Source organism: Colossoma macropomum, unplaced genomic scaffold (assembly GCF_904425465.1).
Source record: "Colossoma macropomum unplaced genomic scaffold, Colossoma_macropomum, whole genome shotgun sequence".
In the NCBI taxonomy this organism is placed as follows: domain Eukaryota; kingdom Metazoa; phylum Chordata; class Actinopteri; order Characiformes; family Serrasalmidae; genus Colossoma; species Colossoma macropomum.
Window position 1 is genome coordinate 11,464,661 of NW_023494810.1, and position 19,430 is coordinate 11,484,090.

A 19,430-nucleotide genomic window follows, 5' to 3' on the forward strand; every position below is an offset into this window, starting at 1 on the left:
ATCAGTGCATATCTTCCATGTTCAGGACATAGTCTATGAAATCACTTGCAGTAAATTGCTGCTAATAACTGAGTTTTAACAGAACTTGAATGGAGGCGCTTGTGGCTTTTTCTGATGTGTGATAAAGGAGACCTGGTAAGCGAGACTGCATTTTTCTTTCACAGTTCACATATGCATTACTTGTCACTGTTTCCACCATCAGAGAAGCCATGAAAAATGAACTCTCTGTTGTTTTGGTGTATCCACGATTTTCCTTTGGCGCTATTAGAACCCCAGTAGCCAGAACAAGCCAAAAAAATTTGAGCCAAACGCTACAAACTATTATTCATGAGGTTTTCGTCACATTTTACTGGTGATTCCAAATGTTTTTGAAACTGTAATTTGACCTTCAGGTTTGAGTATTTTGGTCTCTCCCCTTTCAAGGAGCCTGGGTCAAAACGTCCTATCTCTTTGTCTTAAGTTAAGATCCAACAGGTCAAGATAAGATTTTTCACACATTTGTATTACAGAAGCAAATCTTATCTTGATTTGGTGAATCTTATCTTACAACATCTTATCTCAAGTTTGGAGATCTTAACCTGTTCGACAATCAACTGTCATGTCTGTTCTCCAGCAGACCAGACACACATTCAGCTCTATCGCCTCATTATTCACCAGCATCACCGTAACATTTTATCATCAGCATTAACACACAAAGGTAATAAGACGATGGAGATCGTGTCTGCAGCGTCTGAGATTTTTAAAATGCTGTTATAAAAAAAGTCAAAGCACCGTTTTCAGTGTCGATAAATGTGGAGTCATTATGTTAGTTACAGTGAACTGTGCTGCATAAAACGATAAACGGCCGGTTAAAACAGAAGTTAAGACAGCTCTGGGGTTCATCTTAAAGTTAGATTTAGTCTAGTTAGGATGTTTCTTTTATACTGTTTTCTTATGTGGAGTTAATGGATGAGATTGTGAGCTTAAGAACTGTTGTTCTGTAATAGCTTCTGTCCTAAATTCAGTCCTAACTGAAGTTGTCATGGTGACTAAGAAGATAAGAAAAGATTCCAGACTTAAGAAGTTTCTGGAATACGACCCCTGGTCTTGTATGACTGGAAATAAGTATCTGACGGCGTTGCAAAGATGGCCACCAATTGAACAGACTTCCCTATAAAGATTTTTGGTTACAAGCTTCCAGTGTCTGCAGTTAATGTAGAGCTGCTGTGAAATGCAAAGATTCACCATTGGCTTAATGCTAATGTAACAGGCAAATCCCCATTACCAGGCTAGCAGAATTCAGCGTTATATTAGCATGTGAACAAAAGCTACATTCAAAGCGAATTGCAAGGTTTCTGTATTGAACATAGCTGTATAATCACATGCTTTGCTGGGACATTCTCATGATTTTGTGATCATTTGTGGTCTCTGTACAGTGCTCTGCAGCAGGCATTGTGGAGCTCGCTGCAGCTGTGCAAAGCCACACCCCCTACTGCGCCTCCTCTACTGTGGCAGCCAATGAGAGCAGAGGTCATTAATATACAAAATCAACACTCAGAAAATGAGCTGTTCTTCCCAGAAGAGTAAATGAGCTGATAAAACACATACAAAGACTGAATTAATGTTATTTGTTTTATACTCTTCACAAGTGTCTTTCAGAGAGCACAGAAGACCATATTAAGTTGGAAGAACATAAAATGTGTTTGGCCTGGGTCATTTCACGACTTGTATTTTCACAGAGCCTACTGCACTGTTCCACTCGCTCAGACCTTGAGACGATTGTTTGTTATAAATGGTTCTGCAGTTTAAGAAAAGTGTTTCTCTCATGTCTGCTTTGTAGTGGATTTTACTGGCTGCTGCTTGGAGACGGCACTTGAAGAATTACTTGAAAACCAGATGTTAAACAGCGCACAGTCTTGTGGAATCAGTTCTTTTTATTTGAAGTTAGTTTTAGTACTAACTTTGTCTTTTCTAAAATGGGAAGGAAAATGATACATTAAAGGAGAACAACATGTCTGCATGATTAAATGGTAAAGATGTAAACAGAGTCATTCGGAGTGGTTTGGTGTGAAATGCTTTGTTCTAGAGAAACTTACTGAGTCAGAATTGTTCACAGTGGTGGTGATAGGAACCAGACATCTGAAGAGTTTAAACAGCAGTCTGAAGAGCCTCTCAAAGCTCCCTCACAGAAAATTATTCTGTGAAATTGTTATGAATATGGTGCTGGATGTCTGAAACATTGTTTTATGATAGTTTTGAGGTACAATTTTGGCCTAAACCAAATTTCTTGTGATATGGAGAGTTGGGGTGGGAATCTGTAGGCACCTCACGATTTGATTTGATGTGATTATAAAGACACTGATTTTGATTTCTAGAATTTTTTTCTTGTTTTTGTCATTGACAACCTGTTTTCTGTCCTATATTTAACTTTTATGCATTTTTAACTGATTTAATTGAGAATCACATGAAATGTTGAGCAACTCAACCTGTTTTGAAAATTATTTGTTTTATACTCTTCATAGTTGTCTTTCAGAGAGCACAGGAGCCTATATTTAATTGGAAAAAAAAATAAAAAATATGTCACCGTTAAAGGCAAATTGGTCTGGGTCAGTTCACTAGAGTATGCTTTTTTAAATAATTATTAAAATCTTTCATGAAAATCACATTAAATACTGAGTAACTCAACAGTTTTTGAAAACTACATCACCTCTCATTCTTTAAAGCTACACTACGTAATGTTGTACTTCAGGGGCCGTATTACAGATGGGTCAAGATAAGATTCTTCACAAATTCGTATTACAGAAGGAAATCTTATCCTGAGTTAGGAATCTTATCTTACAGCATCTTTTCTCAAGTTAGTAGATCTTAACTTACTCGATCGAAGTCAACAATCAACTGTCGTGTCTGTTACCTAGTAACCGACCATACACGCACAGCTGAAACGTAAACAAGTAATCAAAGTAATCAAGTTATTTAGCCAGACAGCTAACGTTAGTTATCATTACTGATGTAAAAAGATCAAACAAAGCTGAAATGCAATAAACTTGAAGTGAGGAATATTGAGACAGCGCTTTGTGCTGTTTATCAGAGCGTTGTCGCTCCCCAGTTTCAGTTTCCATTTCCCAAATGCTTTAGCCGAGCGTGCCGCTGTATCCTAATAAACCGACACACGTTCAGCTGTGTCTCCTCATTGTTCACCACCATCACTGTAATATTGTATCATCAACATTAACACACGAAGGTAATTAGAGGGGATGGTGGAGATCGTGTCTGCAGTGTCTGCAGTTTTAAAACGTGTTTGAAAAGAAAAACATCCCACAAGTCAAACCACCGTTTTCAGTGTATATTAATGTAACATTATTATGCAACTTATAGTGAACTGTGCTGCCTGTCACTGCAAAAAACAACATAAACAGATGGTTAAAACAGAAGTTAAGACAGCTCTGGGGTTGTCTTAAAGTTAGGACAGTAGTTAAGAGATTTAGTCTAGTTAAGATGTTTCTGTAAGACTGTTTTCTTATCTGGAGTTAATGATAAGGTTATGAGCTTAAGAACTGTTGTTCTGTAAATGCTTCTGTCTTAAATTCAGTCCTAACTGAAGTTGTCATGGTGACTAAACAGATAAGATTTCAGACTTTAAGAAGTTTCTGTAATATGGCCCCAGACTCCTTCCCTAAGTGAATGACTCTGATTGGCAGCTTGTTGTAAACTTGGCGAAGGACGTGTCTTCCGGGCGTGAATGAATTATCTACTATTGTCATCATATCTTCATCGGTATATCAGTATATGTTGATTTTGCATTTGAAACCTAAACATTGTGCCGGACCTTCTTTTTGAGGCTGTGTGTGTGATGTTAATACATAAAAACATGACGTGGTGTGATAAACTCCTGACCCGACGCCTATTTTAAATGATTATTTCAGGCTTTACAGGGCAACTCACAGCAGCGCACACCATATTTTAGCCTGTGTTTGTTCTTCTCACTCAGAACATTATACCATGATACGTCAAGGCATTTTCACAGTATAGTGAACCTGTGGTGCCACATATAAAAAGTGCTGTAATGCCTACAATGATTTTTAGTCAGTGTTTTACAAACTGCACTCTACTAAATTCAGTTAATCAGACCAATTATGTAGTTCCTCAGTGTTCTTTCAGTACTGACAGGATCCACGGTATGCTCAGAAAAGTGTATTGTGACATGATGCATCACGGTAACAATAAAATATCGTCCCCCCCAGGTGCAGCTTTAAATGATACACACAAGTGACTTGCTTATAGCTTCCCTCAGGCAACTTCATTTTCCAATTATATCACACCTGTATTTTAGTCGTAGAGCTGGGCGATATGGCCAAAAATGTTATCACAAACAAAAGAGAGAGACGTTTAGGGAGACGTTTAAAGAAGTTTAAATGTTTAAATTGTTTTTTACTTGCATTCACATTACGGGATCACACATAGCACTGTAGCAGATATCCACATACTTTTACTTTTACGCTTTGCAAGCAATGTGTAACACTGTTGTTATCCAATTTATGTTTTTCTCCTTTTTTATTTTCATACTTCCACTTTTTCGTCCGCTAACTCGTCCTGCAGTTTTCGAGATATCGACACTGTTCCAACTCTGTAATGTTCGGTCTGATCTGGAATGATGAGCTCGTATACAGCTTTTTAATCTGACGTATGGTTTTCCGTACGATCCTCCTTAAATTCCAAATTTTTTCCCCATAGGAATGAATGGGGTAAAAAACTGCACGTCAATTTACTGTAATTCTGCTTCTCGTTTCTCCCATAGACGCCAATTCATTTTTGCCACCCACACAAGTCCAGTTATTCTTAGCCTGACAGCCACCAAACTGCATGTACTCAGGGCAGGTCCCCAAGCTCTTAGTGACCCGCACTCCCCTGTGTGTCATTTTTTTCATCCGTCATTCCTCCCATATACTCACATTCATTTCTCAGAACAACTAGACACCATGTGACAACCCTTTAACAGCCAGTCAGTTCACACCCATTATGCTTTAGCAGCTGCCTAGAAAAACCTTGGCAACCACCTGGCAACAAGCCTCAGCTGCTCAGTCACTCTGTATTTTATTCAGGAAATGCACTATTCTAGTTGTTATTTTTGTGGTTTTTTTTTAATGAATGAATGAATGAAAAAAAATGAAAGGTGAAGCAAAGCAAGAGTTTCACCTGATTGTCAAACAGACTTATTTTGCTGCTTTAAGAATCACTTTATTATTAATTCTCTACAGTACGGCGTTTTATCGCTGTCAATTTTTTTTTTTGAATAAAATTGGAACATTTTGAGAATAAAGTTGTAATATTTAGATAAAGTCATAAAGTTATGAGAGTTAACTTGCGATATTTCGAGGATGAAGTGGGCTAATGTAGGGGGCTGCCATAACGTGTTGGGGCGTCGGTTGCTGTACTGGTGGCGACAAAGTTCCACTCATTCCTTCGGCGTCGATGATTTTGATTATCATTCTCGTTGTCTCCTGTGAAGCTAAATGCTTTCTTTGAATGGCACAGAGGTGTAACCACCGATAACCACTGCCTACGAGTCCTCCTTCAACAAAACAGACAATTTCCTCCGAGTCCGTCTGGTTCCTTATTCTAAATAAACAGTTTCTTGCACAGCTGTTTCCGTGTTCTTATACTAATAACACTCTGGTGCTGATGTGCCAGGAGACTGAGCATTTCTTTATTGGTGAAACCAATGCGAACATGTAACTCTACCAACTCCTCAACGCCCCTCATTTTAAAACGAGGAAGATGCTACATTCTATTTGCAAAGCCTTTGGCCACAATATTGTGACTTTTCGTGGTACTAATGCCACTTTAATGTCAGAATTATATGACTTTATTATCGAAATATTATGATTTTATTCTAAAAAATTGTTTCTCAAAAATATTATGACTTTATTCTCTAAATATGATGACTTTATTCTCGAAGTCTACTATTTTTAATTTTTTTTTAACAGTGGCTCTAAAATGCAGTTGTACTAAAGTAATGGGGGAGGGGTAACGAGCAAAATTACTGTCAGTTTTACCTACACGTGTTGGATTCAAGCTTTTGCTCTGACTTCAGCCATTTGTATAATTCTTCTGACAACATTGCATTCCAAGACAATACCATTCCCCGAAATGTGGAAATCTTGTTGTAATGCTCAGGCATTACAAATGGAACATGATACTGTTTTCATGAGCATTAGCATCAACTAAATTAAATTACATATTAGGAGTAGTTCAAAGCTGACATGGTCGAGGTTTTGTATTTGTTCAAGGCATTTTTTTGTAAACTGACACAGAATGCAGATAGATCCTGTCAGCTGAATTATCCCTCTGGGTCATAAATGTGTTGGCTGAAAACAAAAATTACAGTATTCTTCTCCCTTCATCTCTTATGTAAAACCAACTTCCTGGTCTTTGGACGCACATCTGGATTATATTGTCTGGTCTGAGATTCTGTCCTGGCACTGGGAGGTGGAAAAATACTGGAGATAATGATTCTCACACAAGTCTGAGTAGTCTGTGTATTTTTATGTCTCGAGAAAGGGTATTTTATAATAATTATGTTCCATGTAAAGTTGAATAGAAACAGTTTTGAAAACACTTGGGACTACAAACAGGAGTGATTTCAGTGCACGTGCTGGGACATTTTCAGAGGGGAGAAAACCTGGAATCCTCAGCTCAGTGCTTTCAGTATACCGCAACTATTTCAGTTATTTAAGTCATTTACATCTGAACATATGGTTTACAACATGTGTGCTTTCCATCTATTATCCAAAGAGTAATGTCTGACCAGCTGTTCTAAATTTACAAAAGTTTGTTATTTTTTAGGTAAGTTTTTTTTAGTTAATATCACTAATTAAATGTGTACAGTCCTGTGCAAAATTTGTGAAAAAAAAAATACTGTTTATTTGCTGAATTTAACATATTGGCAAAACAAGAATAAATAAATATAGCCTGTGCAAAAGTTACGGCACAATTTATATTTAGTTTTTCCTGATATGTTAAATCCAGCAAATAAATACATCAATTATGCACTAGAATTTTCAGAAAAGTGCCATATTTTGACATGTTCCCTATAGAAGATGTGCAAACTTATGTTCACTTAGAAAATCAACAAAAAAATGTATTTGACTGGGGGTGTTCAAACTATTATAAATAATAATGCAGTTTATTTCCAAGCATGGGTTGCATTTTAAACATAGAATTATTAGCAGTATAATGTTTAAGAAAGAAATCATAATACTTCTTTAATTGTTTGGTAATTATCAATAATACCTATGCAATCAATAATTACGATGTGTTGGATTTTCTATTTTGTATGCATGAGTGTTCTGTGCACTGATCCATTATTAGAAACTTCACTTCTGGTTTTACTTAATTTACATAAACAGTAGTGAGTTTGACACACAGTAAAACTTTAGAAGCAGAATTTTAGTCTTTATTATAGTTTAATGTTTAGTTGTTGTAAGATCTTTTTACACCTAGTAGTTTTGTTTTTTAACACAATGAATTATTTAACACCAAAGTATTACACACTGAAATCTTCACATCCAGTTTTCAAAAATGCATTTTGTTTTTATTTTGTTTTTTACTTGTGTGAAAAATCTAACTGTTCTATGCTCCTTTTAGCACAGGCTTGTCAAACTGGGGACCCTCCAGGTCAAAGTGCTGCGGATATTAGTGTTTACCCTCATCTAACGCCCTGAATTCAGTTCATGAAGGCCTTTTTGCTTAATTGATGAGCTGAATTAGATGTGTTTAATGAGGCAGAGTGAGAAGCCTGACACGTGTTCTAGCACCAAAAAAATTGTCCTGGATGTACAGTACTGTTCAAAATTCAGAGACCACCCTTATTTGTTAAACCCCTTAAAATCCCAGGCTTAATACATACGAAGTCGTATTATTCAGTAACTACCAGGACTTCAGTGCAAATTGGTTGAGCTATTTTTAGATTATGGAAGTGTGTAATAAAACTTTGGGCCTGCCGGTGGGCCCTGATCATTTAAGGGGATGTCTGAAAGTTAGGATGGTATTTAGAAAATTTTTCCAGTCAAAACAGCCATTAAGTACCAATTACTATTTTTTTCGAAGATATTTTTGAGGAGTTTAGATATTAGATAATCCACTTGCATGAGGAAAGAGAAAATCAAAGGAAAATAAGTGAAAATACAGGAGTTTCCAAAACTGAGTTCAAAAAAATGATTAAAAGCTCCAGAGAAAATGGGACACTTAACACCACCTGCAAGACCTGGTAGACCACCAACACTGTCCCCATCAGATAAACAGCACTTAAAGCTTTCATCTTTGAGAGAGAGGAGAAAATCAAACTGGTTCAGATCTGAAAACATCCACAGGTGTTTCTGTCCATCCTTCCACTGTGAGAAGACAAGATGAAAGAGTGTGTTGCTGCCGAGAACCCCTCGGTGAGAAAAGGAAATGCAACGCTGATTTCAAAGAAGTTGGGACGCTGTGTAAAATGTAAATAAACGTGAATAAAAACAGAATACAATGTTTTGCAAATTTCAAATTCTGGTATGCCACCAGACACATTGACACGGCTCAGCATCTCACTATCCTGGACTATATTAAACCCAGACCACAAATGCGTAGTAAGTGACTTGTATATGTGACTTGAAATTTACATTGAGAAGGGTCAGTCAAAAGTCTGTAACATACAAATGCTGATCGTTTTTCTTTTTCACCTCAACTGATGTCACAGTGTGACTTATTTCACTTTGTACCTTTTACCTGGAAAGCAGCAAAGTATGAGTCAGTCAGCTGATATCAATACCTGTATTTTATTCACAATTGAACATAGAACACATATCAGATGTTGAAAGTGAGACATTTTACCATTTCATGAAAAACATTAACTCCTTTAGAACTTGATGGCAGCAACGCATCTCGAAGAAGTTGGGGCGGGGGGCATGTTTACTACTGTATTTCATCAGCTCTTCTTTTAACAACACTCTGTAAGCGTTTGGGAACTGAGGAGACACTGCTGTAGTTTTGAAAGTGATATGTTTTTCCATTCTTGCTTAACGTAAGATTTTGCTCAACAGTTCGGGGTCTCCTTTGTTGTATTTTTCATTTCATAATGCGCCATATGTTTTCAGTGGGTGATTATGTATGGTTTCTTCTTTGAGTTTTAGAATTTTAACATGCATTTGTGGATGCAGCGACAGACTTTTCATAGACTAGTTTTCAGAAGTGTTTCTGAGCCCATGCAGTGATTTCCACTACAGAATCATTGCCACCTGAGGGCCGAAAGATCTTGGCTAGGCATTACTCGTTTTCAGCCTTGCCCCTTGCATACAGAGATTTCTCCAGATTCTCTGAATCTTTTAATGTTATTATGCACCGTAGATGATGAAAAGCAAAGGTTCTTTGCTATTTTATGTTGAGAAACATTCTTCTTGAATTGTTGCACTATTTGCCCTGCAGTCTTTTACAGAGTGGTGAACCCCTCCTCATCTTTACTTCTAAAAGACTCAGCCTCTCTGAGATGCTCTTTTTATACCCAATCATCTTATCTACCTGTCACCCATTAACCACCGGGTGTTTTTTAGTATTACACAACTTTACCAGACTTTTTTTGCCCCCGTCCCAACTTTTTTGAAACGTGTCGTTGGCATCAAATTCAAAATGGGCAAATATTTTTCAAAAACAATAAAATTTCTCAGTTTCAACATTTAATATGTTGTCTTTGTACTATTTCAATTAAATATAGGGTTTAAATGATTTGCACATCATTGCATTTTGTTTTTATTTACATTTTGCACAGCGTCCCAACATTTTTGGAAATGGGGTTGTAGATTAATCAAGCTGCTGGTGTTCTCAGATCAGTGGACTGACCACCCCAGAGTTCAGACTTCAGCATTACTGAATGTGAGGATTACGTGGATAGTGACAAGCAGAAAATGCTAAACCAACTTCTAAGACTGAACTTTAGAGGTGTGGAAAAATATTTCTGCAGATTTTTTTGAAGAACTGAAAGTGAGTCTCCTGAAAAGAATGGAAGCTGGAATAAAGGCAAGGAGTGGACACGCTTAATACCAAATACTTATACTATGTTTAGTTATTGAGATTTCTGTGTAGTTTCATGTTAAATGTGTTTTCTTGTACTTGTGCTTTATGGACATTTTGACTGGAAATGAAATGACTGCTGTAAATACACTATATGAGTTTATAACTGTAGTATACTCATGGTTTTAAATAATTTAAAAAAAATCTATATTTAGCAATAATTTTTGTCCTCATTTATTGATTTTTCAAAATTCCTTATTGTTGCAGCCCTAACAATAATTTGACACTATCACATTGTAATACGTTCTGTCTTGTCATTGGTAAAGAGAAACTTGAATAGAGGACATGTACAAGTAGGGCTGGGTGTTTTTTATACCAGTACCATATCTAGACTTTGATACCGATTCCTGAGCAGTACTATTTCTGAGGACCTACTTTAAATGACAATCCAGAAGTGGTTGTGGCTTAAATGTGAGGTGCAGACTGAAGACTATTAAACAGTACTGACATTAATAATATACACACAGAATATAAATTAGACGGCCAGTCAGCGGTCTAGATTATAAAACAAGCATGCTCGTTGGCTCAGTGATGCTATTAGGACTGACTGAGGTATTGAAATTTGGTAATGAATGACAGACTTTTTTAATACTTCGTGGTACTGAAGTAATTTGGCTAGAAACACAGATATTGAATTTCCTGCCTTATTCACGAGTGCTGAAAGGCTTTTTGTTTTGAGGAACACCAGGAAATATGATGAGCCAATTATAACAACAAAACTAACAGTCTTTTTTTAAACACACCAGCTTCTTCAGACTTTCCCGCTTTCTTCTTTCTTGCACCTTTTTGGCTCTGAGAAGCTCAGCGTGACTTGCATTCCTAGTCTCCAAAAACCTACTGTGTGTGAGAGAAGATAAATAGTGCAACATAAATTAGAAACAGGTGCAGCCCATTTCCCATTGGTTCTGCTTGCCTCCCTATCCTTCTTAGCTGACTCCTGACTATGTCCTCTCATGAGTGACACCTGAAATCAGCCAGTCATATAAATTGAAAGACTTGAAATACATAACAACAAAAAATGTTTTCATTTGGGTGTAAATCTTTATTTTTTTTGGGTGAATTAATGCTCAGCAATGAGCAGGCCTCACTCCTATAGTGAATCCTATAAGACAAGCTTGTGTACGTGGGAAAATACCTGGATCTGTTAGGAATGGGCATTTCAATCATATTTGGTATGCCACCAGACACATTGACACGGCTCAGCATCTCACTATCCTGGACTATATTAAACCCAGACCACAAATGCGTAGTAAGTGACTTGTATATGTGACTTGAAATTTACATTGAGAAGGGTCAGTCAAAAGTCTGTAACATACAAATGCTGATCGTTTTTCTTTTTCACCTCAACTGATGTCACAGTGTGACTTATTTCACTTTGTACCTTTTACCTGGAAAGCAGCAAAGTATGAGTCAGTCAGCTGATATCAAACCTGAAATTCACTCAATGATGCTGAAAGTTTTATATCATTAAAGAAATATCAGCTTCTTTTTTGTTGATGCTTCTAAGATCAGAAATCCTAATTTACTGTTAGGTTTTTTCATTTTCCTCACTGTTTGAATATTTGAAAGTTCTCAATTATCCTTAACATGTAGACCGACTGGCTTTAAATAGGTGTATCTTCCCCTCTGTCTCTTCAGTGTTTAGTGGGTGTATAATATATTTGAGGAAAAAACAAAAGGATGTGCACTTGGGATACATGTTACTTTACGTAAATAATCAAAAAGAAATCGCAAATTATGCACAAAATAACACGAAAGTACAATTACAGTACATGAATACATTTTCACGATATATGGGACACGGACTAAATTGGACTTTTCAAGGTTAGGGAGCCCTGTTTCCTTTTAGGTGGCAACAATGGAATAATTTTACTGTTGAATTTATGACTTTAGCCTGAGTCATTTATGGTCTCAGATATGAAGATTTCAGCTTTTCTTGTTTGCCAATTTGGCTTCAAAACCTCTTTTCAGTTCATCCTACCGTTGTTCAGTGTTTTAAAAGAATGTCCAGTATCCTCAATATATCTAGAAAAGCGCATCTTAACATACTCTATGTTTGTAGCCACCTGCTCGTCAAGCATTTTGTCTGAAATGAAGGGTATTAAAAGGGAGTTTGACCACCTTTGCTGCAGTAACAGCGTCTACTCTTCTGGGAAGGCTTTACACTAGATGTTGGAACATTGCTGTGAGGATTTGATTGAGCATTAGTGAGGTCAGGTACTGATGTTGGATGATCAGTTCTGGATCACTCCTGCTTATCCCAAAGGTATTGGATGGAGCTCCATCGCTCCAGAGAACACAGTTCCACTGCTCCACAGCCCAGGGCTAGGGGGCTTTATAGCTCTCCAGTCAATCTTGTATACTCCAGAGCGTACCATTCTGCTGGTCATTACTTTTCTGTGGAGATTGTACAGGCTGTGTGTGCACAATTGAAAGCCTGTGTCAACAATAGGTGCACCTTCAAGTACTGGAATTCACTAATTAACAGGGCTGTCTGGATACTTTTAGACATACATTGCAATAACAATATCATATCAGCCACCCCTCCTAATAAGACGTTTCATCACAAACATGGTGTTGATGGATATGTTTGATGTTAAAACACATCTTTTAATACTTGCTGACCTTTGTCCGCTTGACCAGGCTGATATTTAGTTTCATAAGGAGAGCATTAACAAACTTCACGTTGCCTGTGTCATTTAGATAAGCTGGAGAATGTTTGTCTAATCCTTGCCATTCAGCTGGTTTGTCTTTCTTTATCTTGGACTTCATTCATTATCCCAGAGGAACTAAGAATTTTCCATCAGTTCTTTATGGCATTTTCGCCTCACACAGACTGAAGTCTCCACGTTTGTGGAAAGTTCTGTCCTGTGCCACACAGCCCTGGGCCCAGTGCAAATCTATGAAAATCTCACCATGTCTCATGCATTGCCAACATGCGCTGTAGAGGGAATACAAGAACATTCACTGTCTAAGATGGCCTGTGCTTTGTTATGTATTAGCCAGTTTTACTGTACAGGAATAGATTTTTTTTTTTTAATGTTGAAGAACTAATCCCATTTCAGCTAAATCTCAGGAAATATCTTCTACAAATGTGTAGCATATGCGTAGAGAGGAGGGTCTACTTCACATATTTCACTGCACCCTTTCTTTTTTCAGAGTGGAGGAAACAAAGAGCCTTTTCCTGTTCTTTAGAACCCTGAGGTTGTTTTCAGAGAGATGTAAACAAAGAAGTCGCACATTCCAGTACTTCAAGGTAAGATATGCAATAATGTACACTACAAGTGGGCACATTTTATAATACAACTATGTAATAATTCATATGGTATTGTTCCAGTCAGAAATATTGGCCTTATATATAACCAAACAGGCCTATTTAGACCCTGTGTGGTGAGTTACAGCGTATCTGATTGGCTGAAATACATTAACAAGGTTCCACAATGAATCTTTAACAAAATACGTGTAGAGATTAGGATGATTGGGATTCTATCTGTATATTTTCCAAGTCTTAATTTCACTAAAGTCTTACAGGAAAACTATTTGTTTAAATAATGAAAATGAAATGAAAAAACATACAAATATGTGTGTCCAGTCTTTTAACACAGAAGTGGTGCTGGACTAACACCGAAGTGCTATTAGTGGCACCATATTTTTAGCTGGCTGCAGCTGTAATAGAAGAATAGTGTGCGTATTTTTAATGTACTTGACTCATAGATAAGTACAGGTGGTGGTGAGTGTGGAGAGAGGTAGTAAGGCAATAAAGTGCTCTTTCATTTTATTACTACCTTGATTAGGTAGCACAGTCATGGTACCAGACACTCTGGGGACGCCTGGTCACTAGAAAATTTTGCTGCAGCATCAAATATAGAGGTATCTGCTCAGTTGTTGAGGCTTGACAATAGTCATTTGACCATATCTTTTAATCCTTGCTTGCCTCCTGGCCGAAAGTCCGTATTATATGTCCTTATTGTAAGTCCTATTATAACTGCTCATCAAACACACATTAGAATTCACATTTTTTTCGTCCATGTCCTACGTAACTTTCAAAAAGCTGTCATTCCATGAATCCAGTTGCCAATAAAATGTATGATAAATTGCTGTGACGTGTTCTCTCAGGTAAGTTGTGTTTCTTGCTTGGCTTTTTTCTGTGCACCTGATTTACAGCTGCAGCATGTGTCATTCTTTATATTTACATTTTCAGATAACCTTAATTTTGCCTCTTGTAGCTGTAAACAAGAACTAAAGCATTTTATTATGATTAGGGCTGGTCTGAAGAATTTGAATGCTCAGGTATTTGTTTGTTACGTTGGTATTTGTTTCTTTGTTTAGTAGGGCTGCAATAAAATTTCGGCCGGACATTTTTAGAAAAAAATAAGCCTACAGCTACGTGTTAGAGTCGAAAACTTTACAAATAATTTTAATGGTAATGAAAATAAAAAATAGAACAAAGAATACAACAGAACTGCTTAAATTATTCAGCAGCAAAATTTGTGACAAGAGGCTGGCATACGATGATATAAAAGTTTGGTCTGTTATCTCAGATATGTAAGTATAGTGACATTTCTCCAAGTACCGCTTAATAGGTTGTATGTCTTACAGCGTGGCTGTATAAATATTGCATGTATCACCTATATACAATGTTTATATTTTTATATATTTTAATATGGATATGTTTTGAACTGAAGAAGCATAGTTAAAATTTTATTTAATTATAAAATATTGTTGTGTAATGCTTGACAAGAAAAACACCTGGTGGAACATCTCACAACTAATTAGGTTTATTGATAACAGGTTAGTAACATGATTGGGTATAAAAAGAGCATCCCAGAAAGGCTGAGTCCTTCAGAAGTAAAGATGACTTACATTAAAAGTAAAGTATGTTTTTTCCTTCTCCTATCAAGTTACCATTTTGGAGATACAAGGATTTGTTCTGACAGCAGCTTTATGAAGACTTCTAATATTCACATTTCTGTAAAGATAGTGAACATCTAAGATAAGTGGGATTTAAAAAAAAGACAAATGCTGAACGTTTAATAAATTTTATATCAAAATCACAATTTGAAAGAGTGCAGTTTTCAGATTGCAGGAGATGCAATTTCAATTATATCCAAAGTTTTAAGCAGGGAAATTTAACCAAATTGAGCTTTTAAACTGTGATTCTGACACAGTGTATTCTGCTTGCAAGCTTCAAGTCTGAATAACATGATGGGCTGGTCATCTTGGCAAAAAACCAGGCCTGGAGCTTAATTGATAGAAAATACTCATATTTATTTAGAAATATCACAATTAGATATTTTCCCTCAATTTGTTTAGCCGCAATAAAAAGTGTGTCAGGGTTTCTGGCTGGTCTGTTTGCAGAATTATTTTAGATGAATTCTGATGTTGATTCGTAAACCTTACTGTCCTGCAGCAGTGCAGTGAGTATACCAAAGCTGCCCTTGTTTGGTCTGGAAATGTGACTTAGCTTCTTTTTTGTCTTTGGAGACACAGAACAGAAACCAGAGTGAGCTGAAGACTGAAATGCTAACAAGCATTTTAGGAACAGTGCATGTTTTCATTCCTGCTTGGACTTTAGAGCTTTTTTATTAAAAGGGCAAACTATTGTGCTTTAAGTGCACCAGTATTTCCAGAACACATTAGTTTTCCTAAGCTAGCCCCACTTGTGTTCAGGAATTTTAAAGATGGTCCCTGGTGTGACTAATGCAAATAACAGGAGCTGCGTTTGTTCATGCGGCAAAGTACCTGGGGCCACTGGTGCAGACTGAGACCCCGGGGGTAGTCATTTGACCATATCTTTTAATCATAGATGGCTGAGCTTTTCCAGAGCACTACTCTGAGCTTTAGGGCCCTGCATTCTACAGCTGGGGGGGGAGAGTCGGAGACGTGAAGGAAACAACCAGTACAAAGGCCATTTATTAAACCTGAGGCGGTAGTGGCTTAGAGAAAGAGGAACCACACCAACAACCGGAAAATGTCCTTCCTCTGATCACCACTATTCTGCTGGGCAGGGCATTTAACAGCAGGTGGCTCAGATTAATCGAAGAGGTGAGCATAGGTGGGGTTGTTTTTTGGCCAGAGAAAAGAGATGCTTTTCAGGAGGTGGTATGTTGTTAACACACTCCAGTAACACCCAGTTAATCTGTAAGTCACATAATTATTACAGGACTAGAACCCCATGTCCTAACACATATTTTCACCTTTAAAAATATGTGATAGGATGTGAAGATGCACCGTTAATACATGCAGTTTCATCACCTTTTGGCTAAATTCGCCATTTTAAATGCTGAATATGCCATTCACATGAATTGTGTAGATTTGAGAGTCTTTAATTTCAGGAATGGGGGTTCATCTCGGGGCAGTGTCTTCTGCCAGCAGAGAATTCTGAGGGAGAATCCTTCCTCTCCCCTAAACACAGCACAGCCACAGTTCACGGTCATTCAGCCAACACACAAAAGTATTTCATTTTTGTTGGCCAGTCAGAACTAAGATATCAATGCTGAAACGTGAAGAGAGCCACACTTTGTGATCGGTTCAGTTGGTTTCATTCTCGCATGTTTAGATTTCTTACTTCAGTAGCTTTCGAGCAGTGTGTATAAAACTGTTAGTATGTGAAAATTATTGTTAGCAACCACGACGACCAGTTTTCATTTAGTTTGCGTCTGAAATTGATGTTGAACATATTGATTTCTGTGCACTGTAACTGCTATAAGAGCTGAACAGCTGTGTGCAAGTCCAAGCTCTGTAAGCCATTACAAAGCCAGTAGAATAGATCTGAATGGCAAAGTTTTTAGAATGGCCTCTCTTTATAATTATATTACTTCTATGGGGTCTCAAAAAGAGATCTGACTTTTTGCAGACATGGACCTTTGTGGACCTTAAACAACAGATTTTTAATAATAATAACAATATAACAGCAATAAAACAAATAAAACCTATGATCTCAGATGGTTCTTCAAGGTTCTTCAGTAAAGACAGTGGGTCTATACAGAACCATGAACACTCAACCATTTGCATGCTTGAAAGGTTCACTGCCTTGTGAAATGGTTCTTCATATTGATGTAGGATGCGTTCTATATGGTTCTATATTGCACTAAAAAGGATTCTTTTGCTGTTACAAGCTTGACATCGTAACAGTAGAAGAACCCGTTTGGTGCTATATAGAACCCTTTTCAAAAAGGTTCTATATAGAACCATACACAACATGTTGTCCGTCAATCTGATTAAACTTTTTACGATGCAAATAAGCTTTTAAGCATGAAAATGGTTCTGTTTATAAAACCATTGTTCTTACTAAAGAACCCTTAAATAACGATTAAATTTGTTAAGAGTACAGAAAACAGTACAGTATTTGGACATGACCTGTAGTTGCGTAGTTGTTGAGCTCAGTCAACTAAATAAGTTTAGTCTTAAAGTGCTCCAGAATTTCATATTAATCATTAAAATTGTCTCCTAGGATGATGATGCCAGACCCTTCATTGAGTTTTGACTAAAATGGGATTTGTTTGATGTCAATATCTGATATTTGACATAAAATATACTAGATATCCGTTTCATACTTCAGGATGTGGTTTTTCAAGTGTATTCTTTTTGCCCCCTCTGTTTTCACTGAGACATAAGTTAAATGGACTTTATTTAACATGTGAAACAAATTAGCCCCACTTTTTCTTGTGCCATAATTTGCATCCCAGAATACTCTGGCTTATTTTTCTACTTTTGAAGAGTCCTTGAAGTGATTGATTCAAATAGAAGTGATTCAAATAAACACAGAATTCTGTGTAGAATTACTTTGAAAATGTACCGGTCTGTGTTAAAGCAAAAAAAAGAAAAATCTAATTTACAATTTTCTCAGTTTTGTTCAGAGTTTGCTACACAGCTAGTGTAACTAAAAGATACTGGAAGTTTAGCCATAACCAAACCAGTTAGCTTTTTGCAAACTGCAAGGTGCAATCATCTTAAGTCATCTTAAACGAGACCTCCTCATGTGGTTTCTGACACTGTATGACCTACTGTTTTCTATAAGCATGGACAAAAGGACAGACAGACGTCAGCCTTCGAGGTGGATTCTACTATAGTCTGTAGTTTCATGTAGACTTTACACTAGGTGTTAAAACATGGCTGTGAGGATTTAGGCCCAATCCCATTTAACCCCCTGGCCCCTACCACTTAGCCCTACACCTTTGTTTTGCACGTTCACTCCTAGGGGGTAGGGTGTCCCCATTCTTGTTGGGAAAGAGTGAAGTGTTAGGGCTACTTGGCCCTCCAAACTGAGGTTTTTCAGAGGCACACTTCAAACAGAGTGTTATGAGAGATCAACACACATCAGTAAATTAAACACATTATGTGTGTAAAACAAATGCGTTCATCAAATGTTAACATTACACACACTAGCTAGCGTGTTGTGTAGCTAGGCTAACAACAAAAAATCTTGTTTGCCATCTATCCTACGTACCACAAACCAATCCACCAGCATTCCCAGACGTCTTCATTTTCGAACAATTCTCCGATTTGCTGCAGACAACTGAAGAAAGATGCTTGTTGGCATATTGGAAATGTCCAGCAAAACTTGTCACGTCTGTTTACCCAAAAGCCATCAACAACTAATGATGGTGTGTTGGGTCCTTGAAGGATTGGGTTGATCCTATTTCTTAGGGGAGAAATTCAACCACTATCCCTTGTAACTCAGTTTGAATGGTCAAAGTGACTCTCGAAAAGAAGGGGTAAAAATAAGAAATGGAATTGGGCCTTAATTGGATTAAACCACAAGTACATTAGTGAGTTGGCAGTGCTTTTCAGTGGAGATTATTCAAGCTGTGTGGTGATTTTCCTGATGTTTAAGGCCTAAATGTGAATAAGAGTAGTAAACCTCTCCATGGGTTTCCTGATTTCTAGACCTCCACAGTTGCCCATGTGTGTATTGCATACAAATGACACACTAGAGAAGGGACTTCTGAAAAAACATGAGTTTTAAAGTGAGGCAGATACTCATTTATTTAGTATTCTTACGCTTATGGTTCATCACTTTCACTCAGTTTTCATTGACATTAAAATATTTTTTTAGTTTTCAAATGTAAAACCTTGCTGTAGGCCTTTTTTAATCTTTTGGTGCATCCCTATGATTTTTATTGATTGTATGATTATCGGACACATGTTAGTTATTACAAACGACCCCATTGTTACTATACATTAATATAAATATGCAAATACAGTAAAACATAAGAATTTCTTGTGTTCACTAAAATTATTGATACGTTAGTTTTGAAAAATACAGTTCTGCACTCTGACCTTCACATGAATTTGTTCATCAGGAACACTTGATTTAATTTGATGAAAGATTGATTAAACTAGTATTC

The 19,430-nt window shown here is 37.0% G+C and overlaps 1 protein-coding gene across 1 annotated transcript in view; it reads left to right on the forward strand.

The window, feature by feature from the left end:
* The window catches only part of LOC118799623 (centromere protein P), a 110,643-nt gene that overhangs the window by 14,261 nt on the left and 76,952 nt on the right, over positions 1-19,430 (forward strand). The window contains exon 6 of the mRNA XM_036559590.1: positions 13,240-13,336. Coding sequence (XP_036415483.1) covers positions 13,240-13,336 — 97 coding nt within the window. The remainder of the gene's footprint in view (positions 1-13,239; positions 13,337-19,430) is intronic.